At 43.9% G+C, this 26,541-nt stretch overlaps 1 protein-coding gene across 3 annotated transcripts in view; it reads right to left on the bottom strand.

Annotated features, from left to right (window-relative positions):
* Positions 1–26,541, bottom strand: part of ZNF687 (zinc finger protein 687) — a 49,253-nt gene that overhangs the window by 8,609 nt on the left and 14,103 nt on the right. The window contains exons 2-8 of one of the 3 annotated variants that reach the window (XM_069951429.1): positions 23,254–23,381; positions 20,310–22,494; positions 20,033–20,211; positions 19,777–19,953; positions 18,984–19,161; positions 18,135–18,440; positions 7,033–7,145 (exon numbers count right to left, since the gene is read on the bottom strand). In XM_069951429.1, the coding sequence (XP_069807530.1) occupies positions 7,033–7,145; positions 18,135–18,440; positions 18,984–19,161; positions 19,777–19,953; positions 20,033–20,211; positions 20,310–22,494; positions 23,254–23,303 (3,188 nt within the window). In that variant the 5' untranslated portion in view covers positions 23,304–23,381. Of the gene's footprint in view, positions 1–7,032; positions 7,146–18,134; positions 18,441–18,983; positions 19,162–19,776; positions 19,954–20,032; positions 20,212–20,309; positions 22,495–23,253; positions 23,382–25,233; positions 25,337–26,541 lie in introns of those variants that run through there. The other 2 variants (XM_069951428.1, XM_069951430.1) reach the window with 2 other exon arrangements.

The following is a 26,541-nucleotide window of genomic DNA, read 5'->3' as shown; positions in this document are numbered from 1 at the left end:
TTTCCGATCTGCCAAAAGCGACCCCAGGTCAATTCAGCCAATTGGCGAGGAGTGGCCCACTTCTATAGGTCACCCAGGCCATCCATGTTTTCTCGACCCTGCTTCCCCGATCATGTTCCTCTGCTGTCAACATCTCCATCCGATAGAGGAAGTTCATTTCCAGAAATGGATGAGGGGGTCGTTGACTTCCAATGCCTAGGAATGACCGCTCGTGCAGCCGTAAGAAAGTGGCGTAGCAGACCTTTTTTGGCAACAGAGGAAGGACCGGGAACAGAGAGAGAAGGGCGAGTCCAGGGGAAGGAGTAATAGCCTTGTCCGTTACCTTTGTGTATATAGTAAAGACAGCATCCCCAAACTATTTCAGCACAGTGCAGCCCCACCAAATATGAAGCATCGAGCCAACCTCCCTCTCGCAACGCAAGCACAGGTCCGAAGCCTCGGGAACATTGGCGTAACAGTTGCGGGCATCTGTACCACCAGGTCAGGATCTTGAAGTTCTTATCCTGCGCATGACATGCCATAGACATTTTATGCGTCAGGGTGTATATTTTTAGCTTATCAGCGTCCGAAAAAGCCATGCCAAGCTCCTTTTCCCATGCCTGCATGTAGGACGGCTCAGCGTCCGCATCTGTCTGTAAAAGTAAGCGGTAGAGCTGTGAAATGGTCTCAGTAGGAGGAGAAGACTCCATCAGGAGGGACTCCAAGTCAGTCTGGGTGGACATGAGGATACCCTGCGGAAAGTTCTTGCGCAGGAAAGCTTTCAGTTGACTATACTCCAGCCATGACAGGGTCCCTTCCGGGCAGGCCGCCTGAAGATCAGCAAAGAAGGGGGGGGGGGGGGGGGGGTTGTAGGGCAGAGCTAGTCCCCAAGATCCCACCCAGCCGGACACCCTCAGAGGGCCTCCATCCCAGGAATGATTCCCACCCGCACGCTGGTCAAGTAGGTAAAAGACTCTTATGTAAGGGCGATTAACTGGAAAGATCCAGGGAAGAGACTGCAGTGCAATGGGGAGAGCTCGCTTTCTATCCTGACCCATTGTTTGCTCCTGGAGTTGTGGAGCCAGTCCACAAGTCTCAGAAGAACCAAGGCCTTGTAGTACAGGGAAAAGTCAGGGAGACAAGCCCCGCCGCTCAACTTGGGTCTTGTAAGTGTTTTGTATTTAAGGCGAGGTCTTATTGACCCCACACAAATTTTCTCAGCAGGGTCTGGAGTTCTTTAATAATAATAATAATATTTATTTGTATAGCGCCAACAGATTCCGCAGCGCTTAACGTTCTTTGAAGAACGTGACCGGCACGGGTATAGGGAGTGCCTGAAATATGTATAAAAACCACGGCAGAATGTCCATTTTGATGGCATGTATTCTTCCAAACCAGGAAAGGAGCGGTCTGTTGTACGTGCTGAGGTCTATTTTTGTGCGGGCCAATAAGGTGGAATAATTTAAGGAGAACAATGTGGAGAACTCAGCCAAGATCCACACTCCCAAATACTTGATGGCCGGGGATTGCCACCGAAACGAGAAGGAGGTCTTCAAGTGTGAGACCAGGGTGGCCAGTAGAGAGATGTTTAGCACTTCGGTCTTACTATAGTTAGCTTTAAAATTGCTAACCTGGCCATACCGTTCAAACTCCTTAAGAATAGCGGGGAAGGAGACCCTAGTATTGGTTACATAAAGCATAAGGTCATCCGTGTAGAGAGCAATTGTATAGTGGGAACACCCGAGTTGAAGCCCCGTTATGTCTGGGGAGGCACGTAGAGCCACCGCTAGGTGCTCCATTACTAATGCATAGAGCATCGGCGACAGGGGGCATCCCTGTCGCCTGTCGTTAGCCATGAGGAGGGGTGAGGAAAGTACCCCGTTGACTCGCAATCTGGCCGTAGGGTTGCTGTATAGCACCGCTATCCTCTCCCGCAATCTGCCGCAGGGTAGAATGCAGAAAGGTCCAGTGAACCCTGTCGAAAGCTTTTTCGCCGTCAACCAATATTAGGCATGCGGGTGCACCAGACCTCTTCGCATGGGAAACCAAGAGCAGAGTTTTGTTCAGATTGTCCCTGGCTTCTCTGTGGGGGAAAAAACCCACCTGATCTGTGTGGACCCAGTCAGTTGGTTACAAGTTTAGAGAAGAGTTTAATATCGGTGTTAATAAGCGATATAGGCCGATAATTCTCACATACAGATGGGTCCTTCCCCGGCTTGGGGATCACCACAATTGTAGCCATGAGGGACTGCAGGGGAAAGGGGCACGAGGAGACCGCGTTGAAGACTCGTGTCAGGAAGGAAGCCAACTTGGGGGAGAAAAGCTTATAGAACTAGGTTGTAAACCCGTCCGCGCCCGGGCTTTTACCGTTAGGGGTGTCTTTAATGGCTGAAGCTAATTCGCTCTCAGCGAACAGAGCATCCAAGTCTGAGGCCACGTCCATTGACAGGGTCGGCAGCGCCGTGTCCTCAATATACTGGTCGACCTTAGTGAGGAAGGTGTGGGGGCCATGTCTGCTAATGGGCCCTTTAGGTTGTATAGAGTGTGATAAAATTCCCTGAAGACATCTGCAATCTCCGATGGTGTGTGGCACGTCCCCTGGAGAGACGAGGTGATCGAGGCAACAAAAGATTGAGACATGCGGGGGTGTAAGAATTTTGCTAGCAAGGCTCCACATTTGTTAGAGAATTCATAGAAGAACCGTTTGGTTCTCTCTCTGAACCTAGCATATTTTTGATCAAGGAGAGTTTGTAATTGACCCCTCAGCCCAACGAGGGAGGCCAGCACCGTCGGATCAGATGATCGTTTATGGGATGTCTCTGCAACATGCTTTGCTTTTTTTAAGCGGGACCCGTGGCGTATCAAGCCCCTCCAAAGTACGCACTTCAACGCTTCCCACTGCACGGGCAAGGAAGTATTGTCCGCGGAGTGGTCAGCCAGAAAATGCGTAATGCGTAATGGATTGTTGTAGGTCGGCTCGACAGGCCACGTCCCGCAAGAGATTAGGATTAAGCCTCCAGCTCCATTCGCGGGGCGAGGAGTCAGGGAGCGTCAGTGTCAAGGTAACTGGGGCGTGATTGGCCCACGTCATGGGATCTATGTTTGCCCGGGGGTGCCAGGAGAGCAAGTGGTGGTCGATCAAAAAGAGATCGATCCTGCTATATGAATTGTGGACCGAAGAGTAAAAGGTGTAGTCTCTTAACCCGGGGTGGAGGATCCTCCACGCGTCCACCAGTCTGTTATCGAAGAGAAGCTTTTTAAGGGAACGGGATTGTGAGAGGGAGAGAGACGACCTGCCCGAAGAGGAGTCCACTGCTTTGTCAAGAAGTAGGTTGAAGTCCCCAGCGGTGACCAGGAGCCCTTCCGCGAAGTCCTGTAGAGCGTGCAGATAAAGCCGGCTAGCCCGCGCCTGGTTGCGATTAGGAAAGTAAAAGTTAGCTATTGTATAAATACGCTCAGCAATTTTGGCTTTTAAAAACAAATAACGACGCCCAGGGTCCACCACCATGTCGAGCACAGTTAGGGGTAGAGACTTGTGAATAGCAATGCTAACACCCTTCGTTTTAGCATTGGGGTTAGTACTGTGGTGCCATTGCGTATAGTATCTAGTGGGCATGGTGGGAATATGCCCTGTCCTGAAATGGGTCTCTTACAACAGAAGGACATGTGTTCTTTGTTTGTTCATGCGGTAGAGCAGCTGTGTTTGCCACTCTGGCTTGTTAAAGCCCTGGATATTCAGCGCAGTGAACTTCAGGGATGCCATCTGGGCAGGATGCCTTCAGACGGGGGAGAAGAGTAGAAAAGAGAATCAAAAAAGAGGAGGGAGAGTGAGAAATAACAGAGAGAAGAATAGAGACTGTGTGGACAATCAAACAGCAGCTCTAGAAACAGGACAGGACCAAAGAAGAGGAAGAGGAGGGGCAGGGGAGGTGGAAGGAATGGGAGAGTGAGGAGTCCAAGGCAGGTAACCCAGTAAGCACCGTGTTATAAAATATATCCTTGATGATGACAAAGTACATATTACATAAACTTTCGCCTGGTTAGCCAGACCATGCGCAGGCACAGGTTGGTCCCCCACTTTCTCGCTGCGGGGTATAATGTGCAATAAGCAGAACAAATAGTTAAACTAAGAGGGAGAAAAAAAATAAATAAAAAATGAAGTAAACAGAGGGACCCAATTTGTGTATACAATACAAAGACCGCAAACATTAAACAGTTAGGCCCCCTTCACACGTCCGGAAAATCTGTCCGGATTTCCTATCAGGAAATCCGGACGGATTTCCGGACTCATAGACTAACATTAGACACGGACACCCTTCCGGATTTTTCCGGAAGGGTGTCCGTTCCGGAAAATAGGACCGGATTTTTTAGATCCTGTCCTATTTTCGTCCGGAAATCCGGCACGGACGCCCCCATAGAAGTCTATGGGAGCGCCGGAATCACGGGCATTTTCCTGATGTATATCAGGAAAGTGCCCGCGATTCCGGACTGGTAGAGAGCCAGCCCCGGCCGCCGTCCGATCACCCGCCCACCCCCCATCCCCCCCGCACCGCACCGCACACGCTGCCCGGCACTACAGATCCCCCCCCCCCGCCGCCGCCGCATCTGACCCTCTCAACCCCCCCCACCCCCCGGGAACTCACCACCGGGCCGGCCGCCGGATGCTCCAGTACCTCCGCCGCGACCCCGCCGCCGCCCCCGCCGCCGCCGCCCCCGCCGCCGCATCTGACCCTCTCCCCCCCCCCCCGGGAACTCACCACCAGGCCGCTCCGCACCTCCGACCGCCGCCGCTGCCCGGACCTCAGCACTGCACTCTGACCCGGACCCCAACCTCGCGGCCCCGACAGAGCAGGATCCGGGACAGGTGAGATTAGGGCTACTACTCCCACCATGCTCTGCTGGCAGGCCATGATGGGAGTTGTAGTTCTGCAGCCTGTGGCCATCCAGGTTGCAGAAGTACAACTCCCATCATGGCTCTGCTGGCAGGCCATGATGGGAGTTGTAGTTCTGCAGCCTGTGGCCATCCAGGTTGCAGAAGTACAACTCCCATCATGGCTCTGCTGGCAGGCCATGATGGGAGTTGTAGTTCTGCAGCCTGTGGCCATCCAGGTTGCAGAAGTACAACTCCCATCATGGCTCTGCTGGCAGGCCATGATGGGTGTTGTAGTTCTGCAGCCTGTGGCCATCCAGGTTGCAGAAGTACAACTCCCATCATGGCTCTGCTGGCAGGCCATGATGGGAGTTGTAGTTCTGCAGCCTGTGGCCATCCAGGTTGCAGAAGTACAACTCCCATCATGGCTCTGCTGGCAGGCCATGATGGGAGTTGTAGTTCTGCAGCCTGTGTCCATCCAGGTACACGGGTACCTGTGATTTATGTTGGCATACTAGACAATATTATCTCATCAGGAAATCCTGAAGGTTTTTCCTGATGGTTTCCTGATGGTAAAAACGGATTACTGTCAGGAAATCCTGATACTATCCTGATGACATTTAAGGTCTCCTGATCAGGATTTCCTGACAGTAAAAACTGACACGGACGTGTGAAGGGGGCCTTACAGAGTCCCTGAGACTGTACGCTTGGATCAGAACACTGAAACTCCGTCTTAGGGGAGCATCACCCAGGAATTCACGCCGAGCAATATGAGGCAGGCAAAGGTGAGACATAGCTACTTGTCAGCCGGTTGCAGCCAGTTCCTTAGGATTCGGAACGGAGCTGGGGAGGCTCACGTCGGCGGCGTCTGCGGGAGCGGGATGGTCTGGAAGCAGCGTCCGGACCTCTCAAAGCCCTTGGCTGGAAAGGAAGCAGGGATGGCCGATCTGTAATGGAGACTGGCGGGAGATCCAGGACATCCACAGGCGCCGGCAGGTCAGCTGGGGAGCGTAGATAGAGTAATCTGTTACCCTGACGGACCTGGAGCTGAAAGAGGTAGCCCCAGGAATACGGGATGCTCTTTTCTCTTAGGAGGCCCAGGAGGGGCTGTAGGGCACGTCTCTTTGCAAGGGTAACACGAGACAGGTCCGTGAGCAGCTGAATCTGCGCGCCATCAAAATCGATATTGCCAGCATCTTGGGCCCTCCTCATGATCTCCTCCTTTTCTTGAAAAAAGTGTATCCTGCACACCACATCCCTGGGCCGGGCAGGATCGGAGCTGGGGGGGCCCAGGGTTCTGTGGGCTCTGTCTATATTGATGGGGTCAGTGAGGGGGCTTTTGTAACAGCATATTGAATATACCCAACAGAGTGGGCATCAGGTCTGGTTGTTTAACCGCCTCAGGTATGCCCAGCACACGAATGCTATTTCGGCGGTTCCTATTCTCAGCATCATCCGCCATGTCAAACAGCTGTTGAATCTGTTGGGAGTGCTGATCTAGCTGTAGTTGTTGTGATAGTTGTTCATCTCTCAGTTTAGAGAAGGCTTGTTCCAGGTTCTTGACACGCCATAGGATAGCGCCAGGAGCGCCCCGCTGCAGACTATACCCCAGGACTCTGGTGGCTGCTGTAAGACGCTGTCAGGCGCGGAGGAGAGAGGAGGTAAGAGGGAGCCTCTACTGGCCGCCATGACCAGGCCACGCCCCCTCAAACAAACTTTAAAAAAAAAACTTTTTTGGTTGTGGCTAAACGGGGTTGACGGCAGCCAGCAGAGCAGCAATGTGTAGTGTGTACTCTCAGTCACGGGACAGGAGCTGCTTCAATGCTACCTGCCTTGACTCTTTTCTCACTTTTCTCTCCCCAGATCTCACTATTTTTTTATTTAGATGCCTATCTCTCCCTATCTCTTGATTTCTCAGCCTCTTTCCCTATCTATCACCTTATCTTCTATATTCAGCTTTCCCTGGATCTTGCTATTTTCTTTTTCTCTTCCTCTCTCCTGCTTCTCTCACCAACACTTTGTATTCCTTCTCTATCTCTCCCTGTATCTATCTAGTTGTTTGGCTATCTATCTCATCTGTCTCTTTTCTCTCCCTATCTACTGTGGAGCGCCACACACACACACACATTATATATATATATGAATATATATACACATATATATGCTGCCCCAAATACACATACCTGCAGGGGTACACACGCTTAATGCCCTCGTGATTCACACGGACGTGGCGGCGCAAACTGGGGGCGGAGCAAAACGAGCGCTCACACAGACGGCATGGAAACTTCTTCACAGACTGTAGATCAAGAGAAGACGAGTGTGAGTGGTTTGCAATAAATTAGAAAATCAACAAAAAAAATTTGTTCCACTAATTCAACTCAAAAAGTAACCTGATATATTCTATACATTACATACAGAGTGACCTGATATATTCTATACATTACATACAGAGTGACCTGATATATTATATACATTACATACAGAGTGACCTGATATATTCTATACATTACATAGAGGGACCTGATATATTCTATACATTACATACAGAGTGACCTGATATATTCTATAGAGACATTACATACAGAGGGACCTGATACATTCTATACATTACATACAGAGGGACCTGATATATTCTATACATTACATACAGAGGGACCTGATATATTCTATAGACATTACATACAGATTGACCTGATATATTCTATATACATTACATACAGAGTGACCTGATATATTCTATACATTACATACAGAGTGACCTGATATATTCTATACATTACATACAGAGTGACCTGATATATTCTATAGACATTACATACAGTGACCTGATATATTCTATATACATTACATACAGAGTGACCTGATATATTCTATACATTACATACAGAGTGACCTGATATATTCTATACATTACATACAGAGGGACCTGATATATTCTATACATTACATACAGAGGGACCTGATATATTCTATACATTACATACAGAGTGACCTGATATATTCTATAGACATTACATACAGAGTGACCTGATATATTCTATACATTACATACAGAGTGACCTGATATATTCTATACATTACATACAGAGTGACCTGATATATTCTATAGACATTACATAGAGTGACCTGATATATTCTATACATTACATACAGAGTGACCTGATATATTCTATAGACATTACATAGAGTGACCTGATATATTCTATACATTACATACAGAGTGACCTGATATATTCTATAGACATTACATACAGAGTGACCTGATATATTCTATAGACATTACATACAGAGTGACCTGATATATTCTATACATTACATACAGATTGACCTGATATATTCTATACATTACATACAGAGTGACCTGATATATTCTATACATTACATACAGAGTGACCTGATATATTCTATACATTACATACAGAGTGACCTGATATATTCTATACATTACATACAGAGTGACCTGATATATTCTATACATTACATACAGAGTGACCTGATATATTCTATAGACATTACATAGAGTGACCTGATATATTCTATATACATTACATACAGAGGGACCTGATATATTCTATACATTACATACAGAGTGACCTGATATATTCTATATACATTACATACAGAGGGACCTGATATATTCTATACATTACATACAGAGGTACCTGATATATTCTATAGACATTACATACAGAGTGACCTGATATATTCTATACATTACATACAGAGTGACCTGATATATTCTATAGACATTACATAGAGTGACCTGATATATTCTATATACATTACATACAGAGTGACCTGATATATTCTATATACATTACATACAGAGTGACCTGATATATTCTATACATTACATACAGAGTGACCTGATATATAGAATATATTAGGTCACTCTGTATGTAATGTCTCTATAGAATATATCAGGTCACTCTGTATGTAATGTCTATAGAATATATCAGGTCACTCTGTATGTAATGTATAGAATATATCAGGTCACTCTGTATGTAATGTATAGAATATATTAGGTCACTCTGTATGTAATGTCTCTATAGAATATATCAGGTCACTCTGTATGTAATGTATAGAATATATCAGGTCACTCTGTATGTAATGTCTCTATAGAATATATCAGGTCACTCTGTATGTAATGTATAGAATATATCAGGTCACTCTGTATGTAATGTATAGACTATATCAGGTCACTCTGTATGTAATGTCTATAGAATATATCAGGTCACTCTGTATGTAATGTATAGAATATATCAGGTCCCTCTGTATGTAATGTATAGAATATATCAGGTCCCTCTGTATGTAATGTATAGAATATATCAGGTCCCTCTGTATGTAATGTATAGAATATATCAGGTCACTCTGTATGTAATGTCTATAGAATATATCAGGTCACTCTGTATGTAATGTCTATAGAATATATCAGGTCACTCTGTATGTAATGTATAGAATATATCAGGTCACTCTGTATGTAATGTATAGAATATATCAGGTCACTCTGTATGTAATGTCTATAGAATATATCAGGTCACTCTGTATGTAATGTATAGAATATATCAGTTCACTCTGTATGTAATGTCTATAGAATATATGAGGTCACTCTGTATGTAATGTATAGAATATATCAGGTCACTCTGTATGTAATGTCTCTATAGAATATTTCAGGTCACTCTGTATGTAATGTATAGAATATATCAGGTCCCTCTGCATGTAATGTATAGAATATATCAGGTCCCTCTGTATGTAATGTATAGAATATATCAGGTCCCTCTGTATGTAATGTATAGAATATATCAGGTCACTCTGTATGTAATGTCTATAGAATATATCAGGTCCCTCTGTATGTAATGTATAGAATATATCACGTCCCTCTGTATGTAATGTATAGAATATATCAGGTCCCTCTGTATGTAATGTATAGAATATATCAGGTCACTCTGTATGTAATGTCTATAGAATATATCAGGTCACTCTGTATGTAATGTCTATAGAATATATCAGGTCACTCTGTATGTAATGTCTAGAATATATCAGGTCACTCTGTATGTAATGTATAGAATATATCAGGTCACTCTGTATGTAATGTATAGAATATATCAGGTCACTCTGTATGTAATGTATAGAATATATCAGGTCACTCTGTATGTAATGTCTATAGAATATATCAGGTCACTCTGTATGTAATGTATAGAATATATCAGTTCACTCTGTATGTAATGTCTATAGAATATATGAGGTCACTCTGTATGTAATGTATAGAATATATCAGGTCGCTCTGTATGTAATGTATAGAATATATCAGGTCGCTCTGTATGTAATGTCTCTATAGAATATTTCAGGTCACTCTGTATGTAATGTATAGAATATATCAGGTCCCTCTGCATGTAATGTATAGAATATATCAGGTCCCTCTGTATGTAATGTATAGAATATATCAGGTCCCTCTGTATGTAATGTATAGAATATATCAGGTCACTCTGTATGTAATGTCTATAGAATATATCAGGTCCCTCTGTATGTAATGTATAGAATATATCAGGTCCCTCTGTATGTAATGTATAGAATATATCAGGTCCCTCTGTATGTAATGTATAGAATATATCAGGCCCCTCTGTATGTAATGTATAGAATATATCAGGTCCCTCTGTATGTAATGTATAGAATATATCAGGTCACTCTGTATGTAATGTATAGAATATATCAGGTCACTCTGTATGTAATGTATAGAATATATCAGGTCACTCTGTATGTAATGTATAGAATATATCAGGTCCCTCTGTATGTAATGTATAGAATATATCAGGTCCCTCTGTATGTAATGTATAGAATATATCAGGTCACTCTGTATGTAATGTCTATAGAATATATCAGGTCACTCTGTATGTAATGTCTCTATAGAATATATCAGGTCCCTCTGTATGTAATGTATAGACTATATCAGGTCACTCTGTATGTAATGTCTATAGAATATATCAGGTCACTCTGTATGTAATGTATAGAATATATCAGGTCCCTCTGTATGTAATGTATAGAATATATCAGGTCACTCTGTATGTAATGTCTCTATAGAATATATCATGTCCCTCTGTATGTAAATTATAGAATATATCAGGTCCCTCTGTATGTAATGTATAGAATATATCAGGTCACTCTGTATGTAATGTATAGAATATATCATGTCCCTCTGTATGTAATGTATAGAATATATCAGGTCACTCTGTATGTAATGTATAGAATATATCAGGTCACTCTGTATGTAATGTATAGAATATATCAGGTCACTCTGTATGTAATGTCTCTATAGAATATTTCAGGTCACTCTGTATGTAATGTATAGAATATATCAGGTCCCTCTGTATGTAATGTATAGAATATATCAGGTCCCTCTGTATGTAATGTATAGAATATATCAGGTCCCTCTGTATGTAATGTCTAGAATATATCAGGTCCCTCTGTATGTAATGTCTATAGAATATATCAGGTCACTCTGTATGTAATGTATAGAATATATCAGGTCCCTCTGTATGTAATGTATAGAATATATCAGGTCCCTCTGTATGTAATGTATAGAATATATCAGGTCCCTCTGTATGTAATGTATAGAATATATCAGGTCCCTCTGTATGTAATGTATAGAATATATCAGGTCCCTCTGTATGTAATGTATAGAATATATCAGGTCCCTCTGTATGTAATGTCTATAGAATATATCAGGTCACTCTGTATGTAATGTATATAGAATATATCAGGTCACTCTGTATGTAATGTATAGAATATATCAGGTCACTCTGTATGTAATGTATATAGAATATATCAGGTCACTCTGTATGTAATGTATAGAATATATCAGGTCACTCTGTATGTAATGTATAGAATATATCAGATCACTCTGTATATAATGTATATAGAATATATCAGGTCACTCTGTATGTAATGTCTCTATAGAATATATCAGGTCCCTCTGTATGTAATGTCTAGAATATATCAGGTCCCTCTGTATGTAATGTCTATAGAATATATCAGGTCCCTCTGTATGTAATGTATAGAATATATCAGGTCCCTCTGTATGTAATGTATAGAATATATCAGGTCCCTCTGTATGTAATGTATAGAATATATCAGGTCCCTCTGTATGTAATGTATAGAATATATCAGATCACTCTGTATGTAATGTCTATAGAATATATCAGGTCACTCTGTATGTAATGTATATAGAATATATCAGGTCACTCTGTATGTAATGTATAGAATATATCAGGTCACTCTGTATGTAATGTATAGAATATATCAGGTCACTCTGTATGTAATGTCTCTATAGAATATATCAGGTCACTCTGTATGTAATGTATAGAATATATCAGGTCCCTATGTATGTAATGTATAGAATATATCAGGTCACTCTGTATGTAATGTATAGAATATATCAGGTCACTGTATGTAATGTCTCTATAGAATATATGCGGTCACTCTGTATGTAATGTATAGAATATATCAGGTCTCTCTGTATGTAATGTATAGAATATATCAGGTCTCTCTGTATGTAATGTATAGAATATATCAGGTCACTCTGTATGTAATGTATATAGAATATATCAGGTCACTCTGTATGTAATGTATAGAATATATCAGGTCACTTTGTATGTAATGTATATAGAATATATCAGGTCACTCTGTATGTAATGTATAGAATATATCAGGTCTCTCTGTATGTAATGTATAGAATATATCAGGTCACTGTATGTAATGTATAGAATATATCAGGTCACTCAGTATGTAATGTATAGAATATATCAGGTCACTCTGTATGTAATGTCTCCAGAATATATCAGGTCCCTCTGTATGTAATGTCTCCAGAATATATCAGGTCCCTCTGTATGTAATGTCTCTATAGAATATATCAGGTCACTCTGTATGTAATGTATATAGAATATATCAGGTCCCTCTGTATGTAATGTATAGAATATATCAGGTCCCTCTGTATGTAATGTCTCTATAGAATATATCAGGTCACTCTGTATGTAATGTATAGAATATATCAGGTCTCTCTGTATGTAATGTATAGAATATATCAGGTCACTGTATGTAATGTATAGAATATATCAGGTCCCTCTGTATGTAATGTATAGAATATATCAGGTCACTCTGTATGTAATGTATAGAATATATCAGGTCACTCTGTATGTAATGTCTATATAATATATCAGGTCACTCTGTATGTTATGTCTCTATAGAATATTTCAGGTAACTCTGTATGTAATGTATAGAATATATCAGGTCACTCTGTATGTAATGTATAGAATATATCAGGTCACTCTGTGTAGTAATGTATAGAATATATCAGGTCACTCTGTATGTAATGTCTATAGAATATATCAGGTCACTCTGTATGTTATGTCTCTATAGAATATTTCAGGTAACTCTGTATGTAATGTATAGAATATATCAGGTCACTCTGTATGTAATGTATAGAATATATCAGGTCACTCTGTGTAGTAATGTATAGAATATATCAGGTCACTCTGTATGTAATGTATAGAATATATCAGGTACCTCTGTATGTAATGTATAGAATATATCAGGTCACTCTGTATGTAATGTATAGAATATATCAGGTCACTCTGTATGTAATGTATATAGAATATATCAGGTCACTCTATGTAATGTATAGAATATATCAGGTCACTCTGTATGTAATGTATATAGAATATATCAGGTCACTCTGTATGTAATGTATAGAATATATCAGGTCACTCTGTATGTAATGTCTCTATAGAATATATCAGGTCACTCTGTATGTAATGTATAGAATATATCAGGTCCCTATGTATGTAATGTATAGAATATATCAGGTCACTCTGTATGTAATGTATAGAATATATCAGGTCACTGTATGTAATGTCTCTATAGAATATATGCGGTCACTCTGTATGTAATGTATAGAATATATCAGGTCACTCTGTATGTTATGTCTCTATAGAATATTTCAGGTAACTCTGTATGTAATGTATAGAATATATCAGGTCACTCTGTATGTAATGTATAGAATATATCAGGTCACTCTGTGTAGTAATGTATAGAATATATCAGGTCACTCTGTATGTAATGTATAGAATATATCAGGTACCTCTGTATGTAATGTATAGAATATATCAGGTCACTCTGTATGTAATGTATAGAATATATCAGGTCACTCTGTATGTAATGTATATAGAATATATCAGGTCACTCTATGTAATGTATAGAATATATCAGGTCACTCTGTATGTAATGTATATAGAATATATCAGGTCACTCTGTATGTAATGTATAGAATATATCAGGTCACTCTGTATGTAATGTCTCTATAGAATATATCAGGTCACTCTGTATGTAATGTATAGAATATATCAGGTCCCTATGTATGTAATGTATAGAATATATCAGGTCACTCTGTATGTAATGTATAGAATATATCAGGTCACTGTATGTAATGTCTCTATAGAATATATGCGGTCACTCTGTATGTAATGTATAGAATATATCAGGTCTCTCTGTATGTAATGTATAGAATATATCAGGTCTCTCTGTATGTAATGTATAGAATATATCAGGTCACTCTGTATGTAATGTATATAGAATATATCAGGTCACTCTGTATGTAATGTATAGAATATATCAGGTCACTTTGTATGTAATGTATATAGAATATATCAGGTCACTCTGTATGTAATGTATAGAATATATCAGGTCTCTCTGTATGTAATGTATAGAATATATCAGGTCACTGTATGTAATGTATAGAATATATCAGGTCCCTCTGTATGTAATGTATAGAATATATCAGGTCACTCTGTATGTAATGTATAGAATATATCAGGTCACTCTGTATGTAATGTCTATATAATATATCAGGTCACTCTGTATGTTATGTCTCTATAGAATATTTCAGGTAACTCTGTATGTAATGTATAGAATATATCAGGTCACTCTGTATGTAATGTATAGAATATATCAGGTCACTCTGTGTAGTAATGTATAGAATATATCAGGTCACTCTGTATGTAATGTCTATAGAATATATCAGGTCACTCTGTATGTAATGTATAGAATATATCAGGTCACTCTGTGTAGTAATGTATAGAATATATCAGGTCACTCTGTATGTAATGTATAGAATATATCAGGTACCTCTGTATGTAATGTATAGAATATATCAGGTCCCTCTGTATGTAATGTCTATAGAATATATCAGGTCACTCTGTATGTAATGTATAGAATATATCAGGTCACTCTGTATGTAATGTATATAGAATATATCAGGTCACTCTATGTAATGTATAGAATATATCAGGTCACTCTGTATGTAATGTATATAGAATATATCAGGTCACTCTGTATGTAATGTATAGAATATATCAGGTCACTCAGTATGTAATGTATAGAATATATCAGGTCACTCTGTATGTAATGTCTCCAGAATATATCAGGTCCCTCTGTATGTAATGTCTCCAGAATATATCAGGTCCCTCTGTATGTAATGTCTCTATAGAATATATCAGGTCCCTCTGTATGTAATGTATATAGAATATATCAGGTCCCTCTGTATGTAATGTATAGAATATATCAGGTCCCTCTGTATGTAATGTCTCTATAGAATATATCAGGTCACTCTGTATGTAATGTATAGAATATATCAGGTCTCTCTGTATGTAATGTATAGAATATATCAGGTCACTGTATGTAATGTATAGAATATATCAGGTCCCTCTGTATGTAATGTATAGAATATATCAGGTCACTCTGTATGTAATGTATAGAATATATCAGGTCACTCTGTATGTAATGTCTATATAATATATCAGGTCACTCTGTATGTTATGTCTCTATAGAATATTTCAGGTAACTCTGTATGTAATGTATAGAATATATCAGGTCACTCTGTATGTAATGTATAGAATATATCAGGTCACTCTGTGTAGTAATGTATAGAATATATCAGGTCACTCTGTATGTAATGTCTATAGAATATATCAGGTCACTCTGTATGTTATGTCTCTATAGAATATTTCAGGTAACTCTGTATGTAATGTATAGAATATATCAGGTCACTCTGTATGTAATGTATAGAATATATCAGGTCACTCTGTGTAGTAATGTATAGAATATATCAGGTCACTCTGTATGTAATGTATAGAATATATCAGGTACCTCTGTATGTAATGTATAGAATATATCAGGTCACTCTGTATGTAATGTATAGAATATATCAGGTCACTCTGTATGTAATGTATATAGAATATATCAGGTCACTCTATGTAATGTATAGAATATATCAGGTCACTCTGTATGTAATGTATATAGAATATATCAGGTCACTCTGTATGTAATGTATAGAATATATCAGGTCACTCAGTATGTAATGTATAGAATATATCAGGTCACTCTGTATGTAATGTCTCCAGAATATATCAGGTCCCTCTGTATGTAATGTCTCCAGAATATATCAGGTCCCTCTGTATGTAATGTCTCTATAGAATATATCAGGTCACTCTGTATGTAATGTATATAGAATATATCAGGTCCCTCTGTATGTAATGTATAGAATATATCAGGTCCCTCTGTATGTAATGTCTCTATAGAATATATCAGGTCACTCTGTATGTAATGTATATAGAATATATCAGGTCCCTCTGTATGTAATGTATAGAATATATCGGGTCCCTCTGTATGTAATGTATAGAATATATCAGGTCACTCTGTATGTAATGTATAGAATATATCAGGTCACTCTGTATGTAATGTATAGAATATATCAGGTCACTCTGTATGTAATGTATAGAATATATCAGGTCCCTCTGTATGTAATGTCTCCAGAATATATCAGGTCCCTCTGTATGTAATGTCTCTATAGAATATATCAGGTCACTCTGTATGTAATGTATATAGAATATATCAGGTCCCTCTGTATGTAATGTATAGAATATATCAGGTCCCTCTGTATGTAATGTCTCTATAGAATATATCAGGTCACTCTGTATGTAATGTATAGAATATATCAGGTCCCTCTGTATGTAATGTATAGAATATATCAGGTCACTCTGTATGTAATGTATATAGAATATATCAGGTCACTCTGTATGTAATGTATAGAATATATCAGGTCCCTCTGTATGTAATGTATAGAATATATCAGGTCACTCTGTATGTAATGTTTCTATAGAATATATCAGGTCACTCTGTATGTAATGTATAGAATATATCAGGTCCCTCTGTATGTAATGTATAGAATATATCAGGTCACTCTGTATGTAATGTATATAGAATATATCAGGTCACTCTGTATGTAATGTATATAGAATATATCAGGTCACTCTGTATGTAATGTCTCTATAGAATATATCAGGTCACTCTGTATGTAATGTATAGAATATATCAGGTCACTCTGTATGTAATGTCTATAGAATATATCAGGTCACTCTGTATGTAATGTATAGAATATATCAGGTCCCTCTGTATGTAATGTATAGAATATATCAGGTCACTCTGTATGTAATGTATAGAATATATCAGGTCACTCTGTATGTAATGACTCTATAGAATATATCAGGTCACTCTGTATGTAATGTATAGAATATATCAGGTCACTCTGTATGTAATGTATAGAATATATCAGGTCCCTCTGTATGTAATGTATAGAATATATCAGGTTACTCTGTATGTAATGTATAGAATATATCAGGTCACTCTGTATGTAATGTCTATAGAATATATCAGGTCACTCTGTATGTAATGTATATAGAATATATCAGGTCACTCTGTATGTAATGTATAGAATATATCAGGTCACTCTGTATGTAATGTATATAGAATATATCAGGTCACTCTGTATGTAATGTATAGAATATATCAGGTCACTCTGTATGTAATGTATAGAATATATCAGGTCACTCTGTATGTAATGTATAGAATATATCAGGTCACTCTGTAAGTAATGTATCTATATACCCAGCTCCTCCTCACCCCTATCTATATACTGATCTCTATATACCCAGCCCCTCATCACCCCTATCTATATACCGATCTCTATATACCCAGCCCCTCACCTCCTCTATCTATATACCCAGCCCCTCATCACCCCTATCTATATACTGATCTCTATATACCCAGCCCCTCATCACCCCTATCTATATACCAAGCCCTAGTCCGGCTATATACTGATCCTTCCTATCTGGCTATATAACCCCAGCCCCTCACCCCGTTCTCCCTCCTCCATGACACTTGGCCCTGGACTCCTGACCTTTCCGTGTTCCTTCTTCATGTGCAGGACGTACTCATCCCTCTCCGGGAACCAGGAGTGACAGATCCCACAGGTGCAGCAGTTGCTCCTCTGTCGGGGGGTCCCCGGCTTTCTCACATCTTTGGTCTTCCCTTTCTTCTTCAGTTCTGGGGAGCTTGGTGAATCCGATGACGAGGAGTCCTCCACCTCCCCCTCCGGCTCAGGATCGGACGGCTTACTGACTGGCATCTCCATGGGCTCCGGCTTAGGAGTGAGAAGCTCCTGAGACTGAGGGGGGTCCTCCCTCACCACACTGTTATGGGTGGTCTGTAAGAGAGAGGGCAGCGCTGGCATCCGCTCTCTACACACGGGCGCTGGCATCCGCTCTCTACACACGGGCGCTGGCATCCGCTCTCTACACACGGGCGCTGGCATCCGCTCTCTACACACGGGCGCTGGCATCCGCTCTCTACACACGGGCGCTGGCATCCGCTCTCTACACACGGGCGCTGGCATCCGCTCTCTACACACGGGCGCTGGCATCCGCTCTCTACACACGGGCGCTGGCATCCGCTCTCTACACACGGGCGCTGGCATCCGCTCTCTACACACGGGCGCTGGCATCCGCTCTCTACACACGGGCGCTGGCATCCGCTCTCTACACACGGGCGCTGGCATCCGCTCTCTACACACGGGCGCTGGCATCCGCTCTCTACACACGGGCGCTGGCATCCGCTCTCTACACACGGGCGCTGGCATCCGCTCTCTACACACGGGCGCTGGCATCCGCTCTCTACACACGGGCGCTGGCATCCGCTCTCTACACACGGGCGATACAGTCTACTATACAGGTGCCTTGGCGCCTCCTACCTTCAGGTGCTCCAGCATGGTTCGCTTCTGGGCAAATAGTAAAGGGCAGTCTGGGCATTTGAAGACACTGACCCTCTGATTCCCCAGCTGCTGGTCAAAATGAGCATGATCCAAATGGGAGCAAAGCAAAGGTTTGTGGGTAAAAACCGTATCACACATCGCACATTTATAGATCATCCTGGTGAAATAGGAGACAAAACCAGAGAAGATGTGATAATAAGGGAGGAGCGAACGCGAAGCACCACATACTAAACTGAAGCTCTGGCCGCTAACATAGCTGTTTATTACATATACAACGGATATGCTGCAGGATAGTAATACAGCCTGGCTAATGGAAGAGTCGGGGGCCACTTACATATTTATACATATTAGGGTAGTTTCACACGTACCAGATTTGCAGCTGCACGTGAGGCTCGTGCACGTGAAAACTCCACTGCAGGTATGTAACCCCATTGAACTTTACAGTACAAGGATTCGCAAGGACCACTGCAAATCCGGTACGTGTGAAGCTACCCTTATGGTGCGGCGGCAGGCGTGCACAACCCCCAGACAGCTGTCTCACTCCCAGATGGTGCTTCTTCCGGCCAGGGATGGAAGTGGTGTACGTTCAGCACATGAAGCGGCCTGTTGACTTGGACCCGCTCACCTCCCTTCCCTCACAAGCCTAATGGCCTGGGAATACACGGACTGGGTTGCAGCAATGCCGGCCAGTGCAAGCTCTCTTTCCTGGTTGTGGACATTATAGTAGTTCTATCCCTATACATGCTAGGGGATCAGTCTGGTGAGAACTTACTTGGCTTGTTGGTTGTTGAATCCTGGATGCTGGGTGTATATGTGGGCATGAGCACTGGGCGCAGATTTGAAGGCCATGGGGCAGACTGGGCACTTATGAAACACCTCACAATGAGAGGTCTGGATGTGAGACTTGATGGAGTTCACCCCTCCAAACACCACCGCACAGCTCTGGCACCTGCACAGGGATAGAGGGGGGACAGGGTTATGCAGTCAGCACCCCGCAGACCCCTCCTCCTAAAAGCCTCTTAGAATACCTGTAGCCAATCCTGCGTGAGAAATGTAGACACGTCTCCTTCAGATGAGTCTGAAAGTTTTCAATGCGGAAGTTGCCCCCACATTCTGGACACACATTTGGGGGGCTCTGCTTGTGCATGCGCTGGTGGGCTTCAAAACTGCACCGATTTGGCATCATCATGGGACACAAAGAACACACCTGGAAGAGAGAGCGGTGTCATTGTTTATTCTGTCACCTGTCTGCACACCGCCCCCCCCCCCCCCCCATCCCCATGTCAGGGCTCAGACACCACGTACCGTGCTGCCACTGGCTGCGGAGGAGGAGAGCTGCTGGAAGTGAAGGGCCAGCCCTGCCTTGTTCTTACACTGCTCCTTACACTCCAGGCACCGGAAGGTGGAGTAGGTAGACTGCTCTGGTAGAATGGCAGAGTCGCTGGTGGGGCTGGCGGTGGCTGCCGTGTCCTGAGCCGGACCAGGTGTGGTGGCATTCCCCGGAGTCAGGACAGCAACAGACACCAGAGGCGTAACATCCGGCTGGCCGATCATCTGCTCCAGGGCGATGGGCCTCATGACCAGGTGGGAGCACTGCATCACCAGGCCGTTGTCCTTGTGCTTGCGGGCGTGCAGGAGGAGGCTGCACTTATTGAAGAACACCAGGCGCTTGGTGCAGTGGTTGCAGGTCACCTCAATCCTCATGCTCCTTCGGTCATAGTGACGGGCCAGACTTTTCTCCAGCGCAAAGGAGTCTCCACATTCCAGGCAGCGGAATCCGAAGAGAGGGAGGCTGAGGCTGGACTCCACTGGGGGGGTGAGGTTGGGTTTGTAGGTGGGAAGTAAATTTTTGCTGTTGAGGATTTTGTTGAAGTTCTCCACCAGACTGGACTGTGTGCGGGAGATAACCGTGCCGGCCACGGCAGGGGTGGGTTTCTGGGACTGCACCATGACCACTGTGGCGCTGCGTTGCGGGCTGCTGGTTGTGCTGACGGTGGCACTGGTAGAAACACTGCTGGCCACACTAATAGTGGTCAGGGGGACTGGAGAGGGCAAGGGATGCTGCACCAGGTGGATGATGTTCTTGGTCATGACCTGGGTGGCCTTGGAGGGCACAACCACCGCTTTCTGCTGAGCCACGCTGGCCGCCATGAGCATGACGCTGCTGGCATTCTGAATGGTAGATACAGGAAGGATGGAGCCCTGCAGCTTTACTCCATTGCCCAGCGGTAATTTCACCACTTGGGCTACCTCCACTTTTGATGGACTGGGAAGATTGGTTTTCTCCTTTGGAGACGATACAGTAGCATCTTCTTTTGGTTCTGCGGTGGTGTTCTCTTGACTGGACTCGGGTGGCTGCGGAGAGCCCTCAGACATCTGGACAGACGTGACTGTATCAGAGTCAGAGGACACCCTGGTCACAGTCCTTGTAATGCTCCCAGATTGGGTCTTTATGGTTTTAATTCGGACTTTGAGGGGTCTTGAGGAGTTGGATGATGGGGAGCTGATGGCGTCTTCTTCCTCGAGGTCACTGGGTGAGCTTCTGGGGCTCCAGTGCGGTTCCTCCTTTACGCCGGGGGCACTGGCATCGGAGCTTACTTTGTCTTTTGGAAGATCGGTAAACTCCACGTAGGATTTAGGATCTGCTGGAGGTTTGGGCACCATGCCCTCTGCATTGTTCACGATACTGGGTTTTTCGGTGATCTTGATGGAAGCAACTTCTGGTTTAAGCTCGGGGTTAGTCCACGAAGGTACGTGACCAGGAGGGCCACACTTTAGGTCTGCTGAGGAAGATGGGCTCCTCGGGCTCCCTTCATCTGGCTCTTCCTTGATAGAGTGGGATCCCAGGAACTGTCCCAGAGATCCAACACCTCCAGTGATTTTACTAATGGTAAAGGATGGTGAGACGACCCTGGACAGACCATGGTCTTCATCCACCGAGGGTTCAGCTGACTGGGGACTGAGAACGGGGTCTGTGGACTCAAATAACGGCCTCTCCTTTAACTTAACATCCCGAGGTCTGTCGATCAAGTCTGACCCGTGGCTGTCGATGGGATTATCCACCGGTGTGAAGACAGTGAACAGATCTAAAGCTTTTCCTACTTTAGCTCTGGGCGCCCAGTTCTCACCTCCATTAGAAGCCGGAGGGGCGGCCGCCATTGCCCGGGACACCTCTGGGCTGTTAAATCCATTCTGAATGAGTCGAGAGCCTAGACCTGGCGCCTCCTTGCCATGAATGTCCAGTAAGTCCGGCTGCTCAGGACACACAGTGTTCTTGACAATGACGCTGACCGTGGTGATGTCTGTTGGTGGAAGTCCATGTTCGGCACTTACTACAGTCTCCCCCGATGATGGTTTCCCTTGACCCTCTGAATCCTCAGGCCCTGAGTGAATCGCCTCATTGGCATCCATGTCTGGAATATCGAATGCTGCTAAGAGATCATCAAAGTCCGGGGTTTTCATGTCGCCCATGGTGGACTTCACAGTGGGCCTAGGAAAGAGGACAGCGTTAGATTAACTCTTATGTTATCAGAAGTAAGCCTGTGACTGCAGGATTACCCCTGTGGTGGGATATACCCCATGACTCTACACACCATACATATAATGCTGGCCCTATAGACCTGTGATAAGTGTGGGGGGGAATACACCCTGTAGGGGTTACGCTGACCCTATAGACCTGTTACCCCAGTGGTGGGATACACCCTATAGGGGTAAAACTGGCCCTACAGACCTGTGATCGGTGTGGGGGAATACACCCTGTAGGGGTAACGCTGGCCTTATTGACCTGTGACCCCAGTGGGGGGGATACACCCTGCAGGGGTAACACTGGCTCTATAGACCTATGACCGGTGTGGGGGGATACACCCTGTAGGGGTAACGCTGGCCCTTTAGAACGGTGTGGGGGGCATACACCCTGTAGGGGTAATGCTGGCCCTATAGACCTAAGACCGGTGTGGGGGGATACACCCTGTAGGGGTAACGCTGGCCCTATAGACCTATGACCGGTGTGGGGGGATACACCCTGTAGGGGTTACGCTGGCCCTATAGACCTGTGACCGGTGTGGGGGGATACACCCTGTAGGGGTAACGCTGGCCCTATAGACCTATGACCGGTGTGGGGGGAGACACCCTGTAGGGGTAACGCTGGCCCTATAGACCTGTGACCGGTGTGGGGGGGGATACACTCTGTAGGGGTGTATATGACCGGTGTGGGGGGAGACACCCTGCAGGCGTAACGCTGGCCTTATACCTCGGCACTAGGCTAAGCTGTATGTTGCAGGACGCGTCTCCGTCCTCCATGGCTGATCCTGGGGTCCGCACCCCCTCCCACCTCTCTGATCTGCCGCATTCCTGCCGGGGGACAGACCCTGCATTGTCCTGGAAATATAAAGAGGCCAGACAGACGGCCGGGGTCACGTGACCTGGAAGGGCGGGAGGGGGAAGAGGATACCAAACACTTCCTAAAGGAGGGACCAGAGCCCGACCTACAGCAGCCTAGACCTCAGCACCTGCATATACACTATACAGAGAGGTATATACACTATACAGAGAGGTATACACACACTATACAGAGAGGTACATACACACACACTATACAGAGAGGTATATACACTATACAGAGAGGTATATACACTATACAGAGAGGTACATACACACACACTATACAGAGAGGTATATACACTATACAGAGAGGTATACACACTATACAGAGAGGTATATACACTATACAGAGAGGTATACACACACTATACAGAGAGGTATACACACACTATACAGAGAGGTATATACACTATACAGAGAGGTATATACACTATACAGAGAGGTATACACACTATACAGAGAGGTATATACACTATACAGAGAGGTATACACACACTATACAGAGAGGTATACACACACTATACAGAGAGGTATACACACACTATACAGAGAGGTATACACACACTATACAGAGAGGTATATACACTATACAGAGAGGTATATACACTATACAGAGAGGTATATACACTATACAGAGAGGTACATACACACACACACTATACAGAGAGGTATATACACTATACAGAGAGGTATACACACTATACAGAGAGGTATATACACTATACAGAGAGGTATATACACACTATACAGAGAGGTATATACACACTATACAGAGAGGTATATACACACTATACAGAGAGGTATATACACACACACTATACAGAGAGGTATATACACACACACACACACTATACAGAGAGGTATACACACTATACAGAGAGGTATATACACTATACAGAGAGGTATATACACACACTATACAGAGAGGTATACACACACACACACACACTATACAGAGAGGTATACACACTATACAGAGAGGTATACACACACACACACACACTATACAGAGAGGTATACACACTATACAGAGAGGTACACACACACACACTATACAGAGAGGTATATACACTATACAGAGAGGTATATACACACTATACAGAGAGGTACATACACACACACTATACAGAGAGGTATACACACTATACAGAGAGGTATATACACTATACAGAGAGGTATATACACTATACAGAGAGGTATACACACTATACAGAGAGGTACATACACACACACTATACAGAGAGGTACATACACACACACTATACAGAGAGGTATATACACTATACAGAGAGGTATACACACTATACAGAGAGGTATACACACACTATACAGAGAGGTATACACACACTATACAGAGAGGTATATACACTATACAGAGAGGTATACACACACTATACAGAGAGGTATACACACACTATACAGAGAGGTATACACACTATACAGAGAGGTATATACACTATACAGAGAGGTATACACACACTATACAGAGAGGTATACACACACTATACAGAGAGGTATACACACTATACAGAGAGGTATACACACTATACAGAGAGGTATACACACTATACAGAGAGGTATATACACTATACAGAGAGGTATATACACTATACAGAGAGGTATACACACTATACAGAGAGGTATACACACTATACAGAGAGGTATATACACTATACAGAGAAGTATACACACACACTATACAGAGAGGTATATACACTATACAGAGAGGTACATACACACACACTATACAGAGAGGTATATACACTATACAGAGATCTCTCTCACACATGTTCCAGGGAGCAGTGAGGGACAGGAAGTGCAGGGGGTCAGTATACAGGGTGCACCTTACCCTCCTGGCCCCCCGAGGCCCCCGCACTGCTCGCTGTCTGTACAGGATCTCCTCAGGTTTCCAGCAGAGGCCTGGTTACACACAGCAGCGTCATGTGACCGTGACATCACAGGTCAGGGGGTGGAGCCAGGACAGCAAAACATTGGGTCCTGCACTGAATTCTGGGAGAGCAGCAAACAGTCAAGTTAACTCCTCATCTGCTGGAGAGCTATAACGTCACTGTGTGGGGGAGGAAGACATTACAGGTGACACAGGAGGAGACCTGCCTGACCCAGACCCCCAGGAGGAAGACATTACAGGTGACACAGGAGGAGACCTGCCTGACCCCCAGGAGGAAGACATTACAGGTGACACAGGAGGAGACCTGCCTGACCCAGACCCCCAGGAGGAAGACATTACAGGTGACACAGGAGGGGACCTGCCTGACCCAGACCCCCAGGAGGAAGACATTACAGGTGACACAGGAGGGGACCTGCCTGACCCAGACCCCAGGAGGAAGACATTACAGGTGACACAGGAGGAGACCTGCCTGACCCAGACCCCCAGGAGGAAGACATTACAGGTGACACAGGAGGAGACCTGCCTGACCCAAACCCCCAGGAGGAAGACATTACAGGTGACACAGGAGGGGACCTGCCTGACCCCCAGGAGGAAGACATTACAGGTGACACAGGAGGGGACCTGCCTGACCCAAACCCCCAGGAGGAAGACATTACAAGTGACACAGGAGGGGACCTGCCTGACCCAGACCCCCAGGAGGAAGACATTACAGGTGACACAGGAGGAGACCTGCCTGACCCAGACCCCCCAGGAGGAAGACATTACAGGTGACACAGGAGGAGACCTGCCTGACCCAGACCCCCAGGAGGAAGACATTACAGGTGACACAGGAGGGGACCTGCCTGACCCAGACCCCCAGGAGGAAGACATTACAGGTGACACAGGAGGAGACCTGCCTGACCCTGACCCCCAGGAGGAAGACATTACAGGTGACACAGGAGGAGACCTGCCTGACCCCCAGGAGGAAGACATTACAGGTGACACAGGAGGAGACCTGCCTGACCCCCAGGAGGAAGACATTACAGGTGACACAGGAGGAGACCTGCCTGACCCCCAGGAGGAAGACATTACAGGTGACACAGGAGGAGACCTGCCTGACCCAGACCCCCAGGAGGAAGACATTACAGGTGACACAGGAGGGGACCTGCCTGACCCAGACCCCCAGGAGGAAGACATTACAGGTGACACAGGAGGAGACCTGCCTGACCCCCAGGAGGAAGACATTACAGGTGACACAGGAGGAGACCT

The sequence above is a fragment of the Dendropsophus ebraccatus genome, chromosome 13 (genome assembly GCF_027789765.1).
Source record: "Dendropsophus ebraccatus isolate aDenEbr1 chromosome 13, aDenEbr1.pat, whole genome shotgun sequence".
Classification (NCBI taxonomy): Eukaryota; Metazoa; Chordata; class Amphibia; order Anura; family Hylidae; genus Dendropsophus; species Dendropsophus ebraccatus.
The sequence above is the reverse complement of the archived record's forward strand: the minus strand, read 5'-3'. Positions and strand labels throughout refer to the sequence as shown.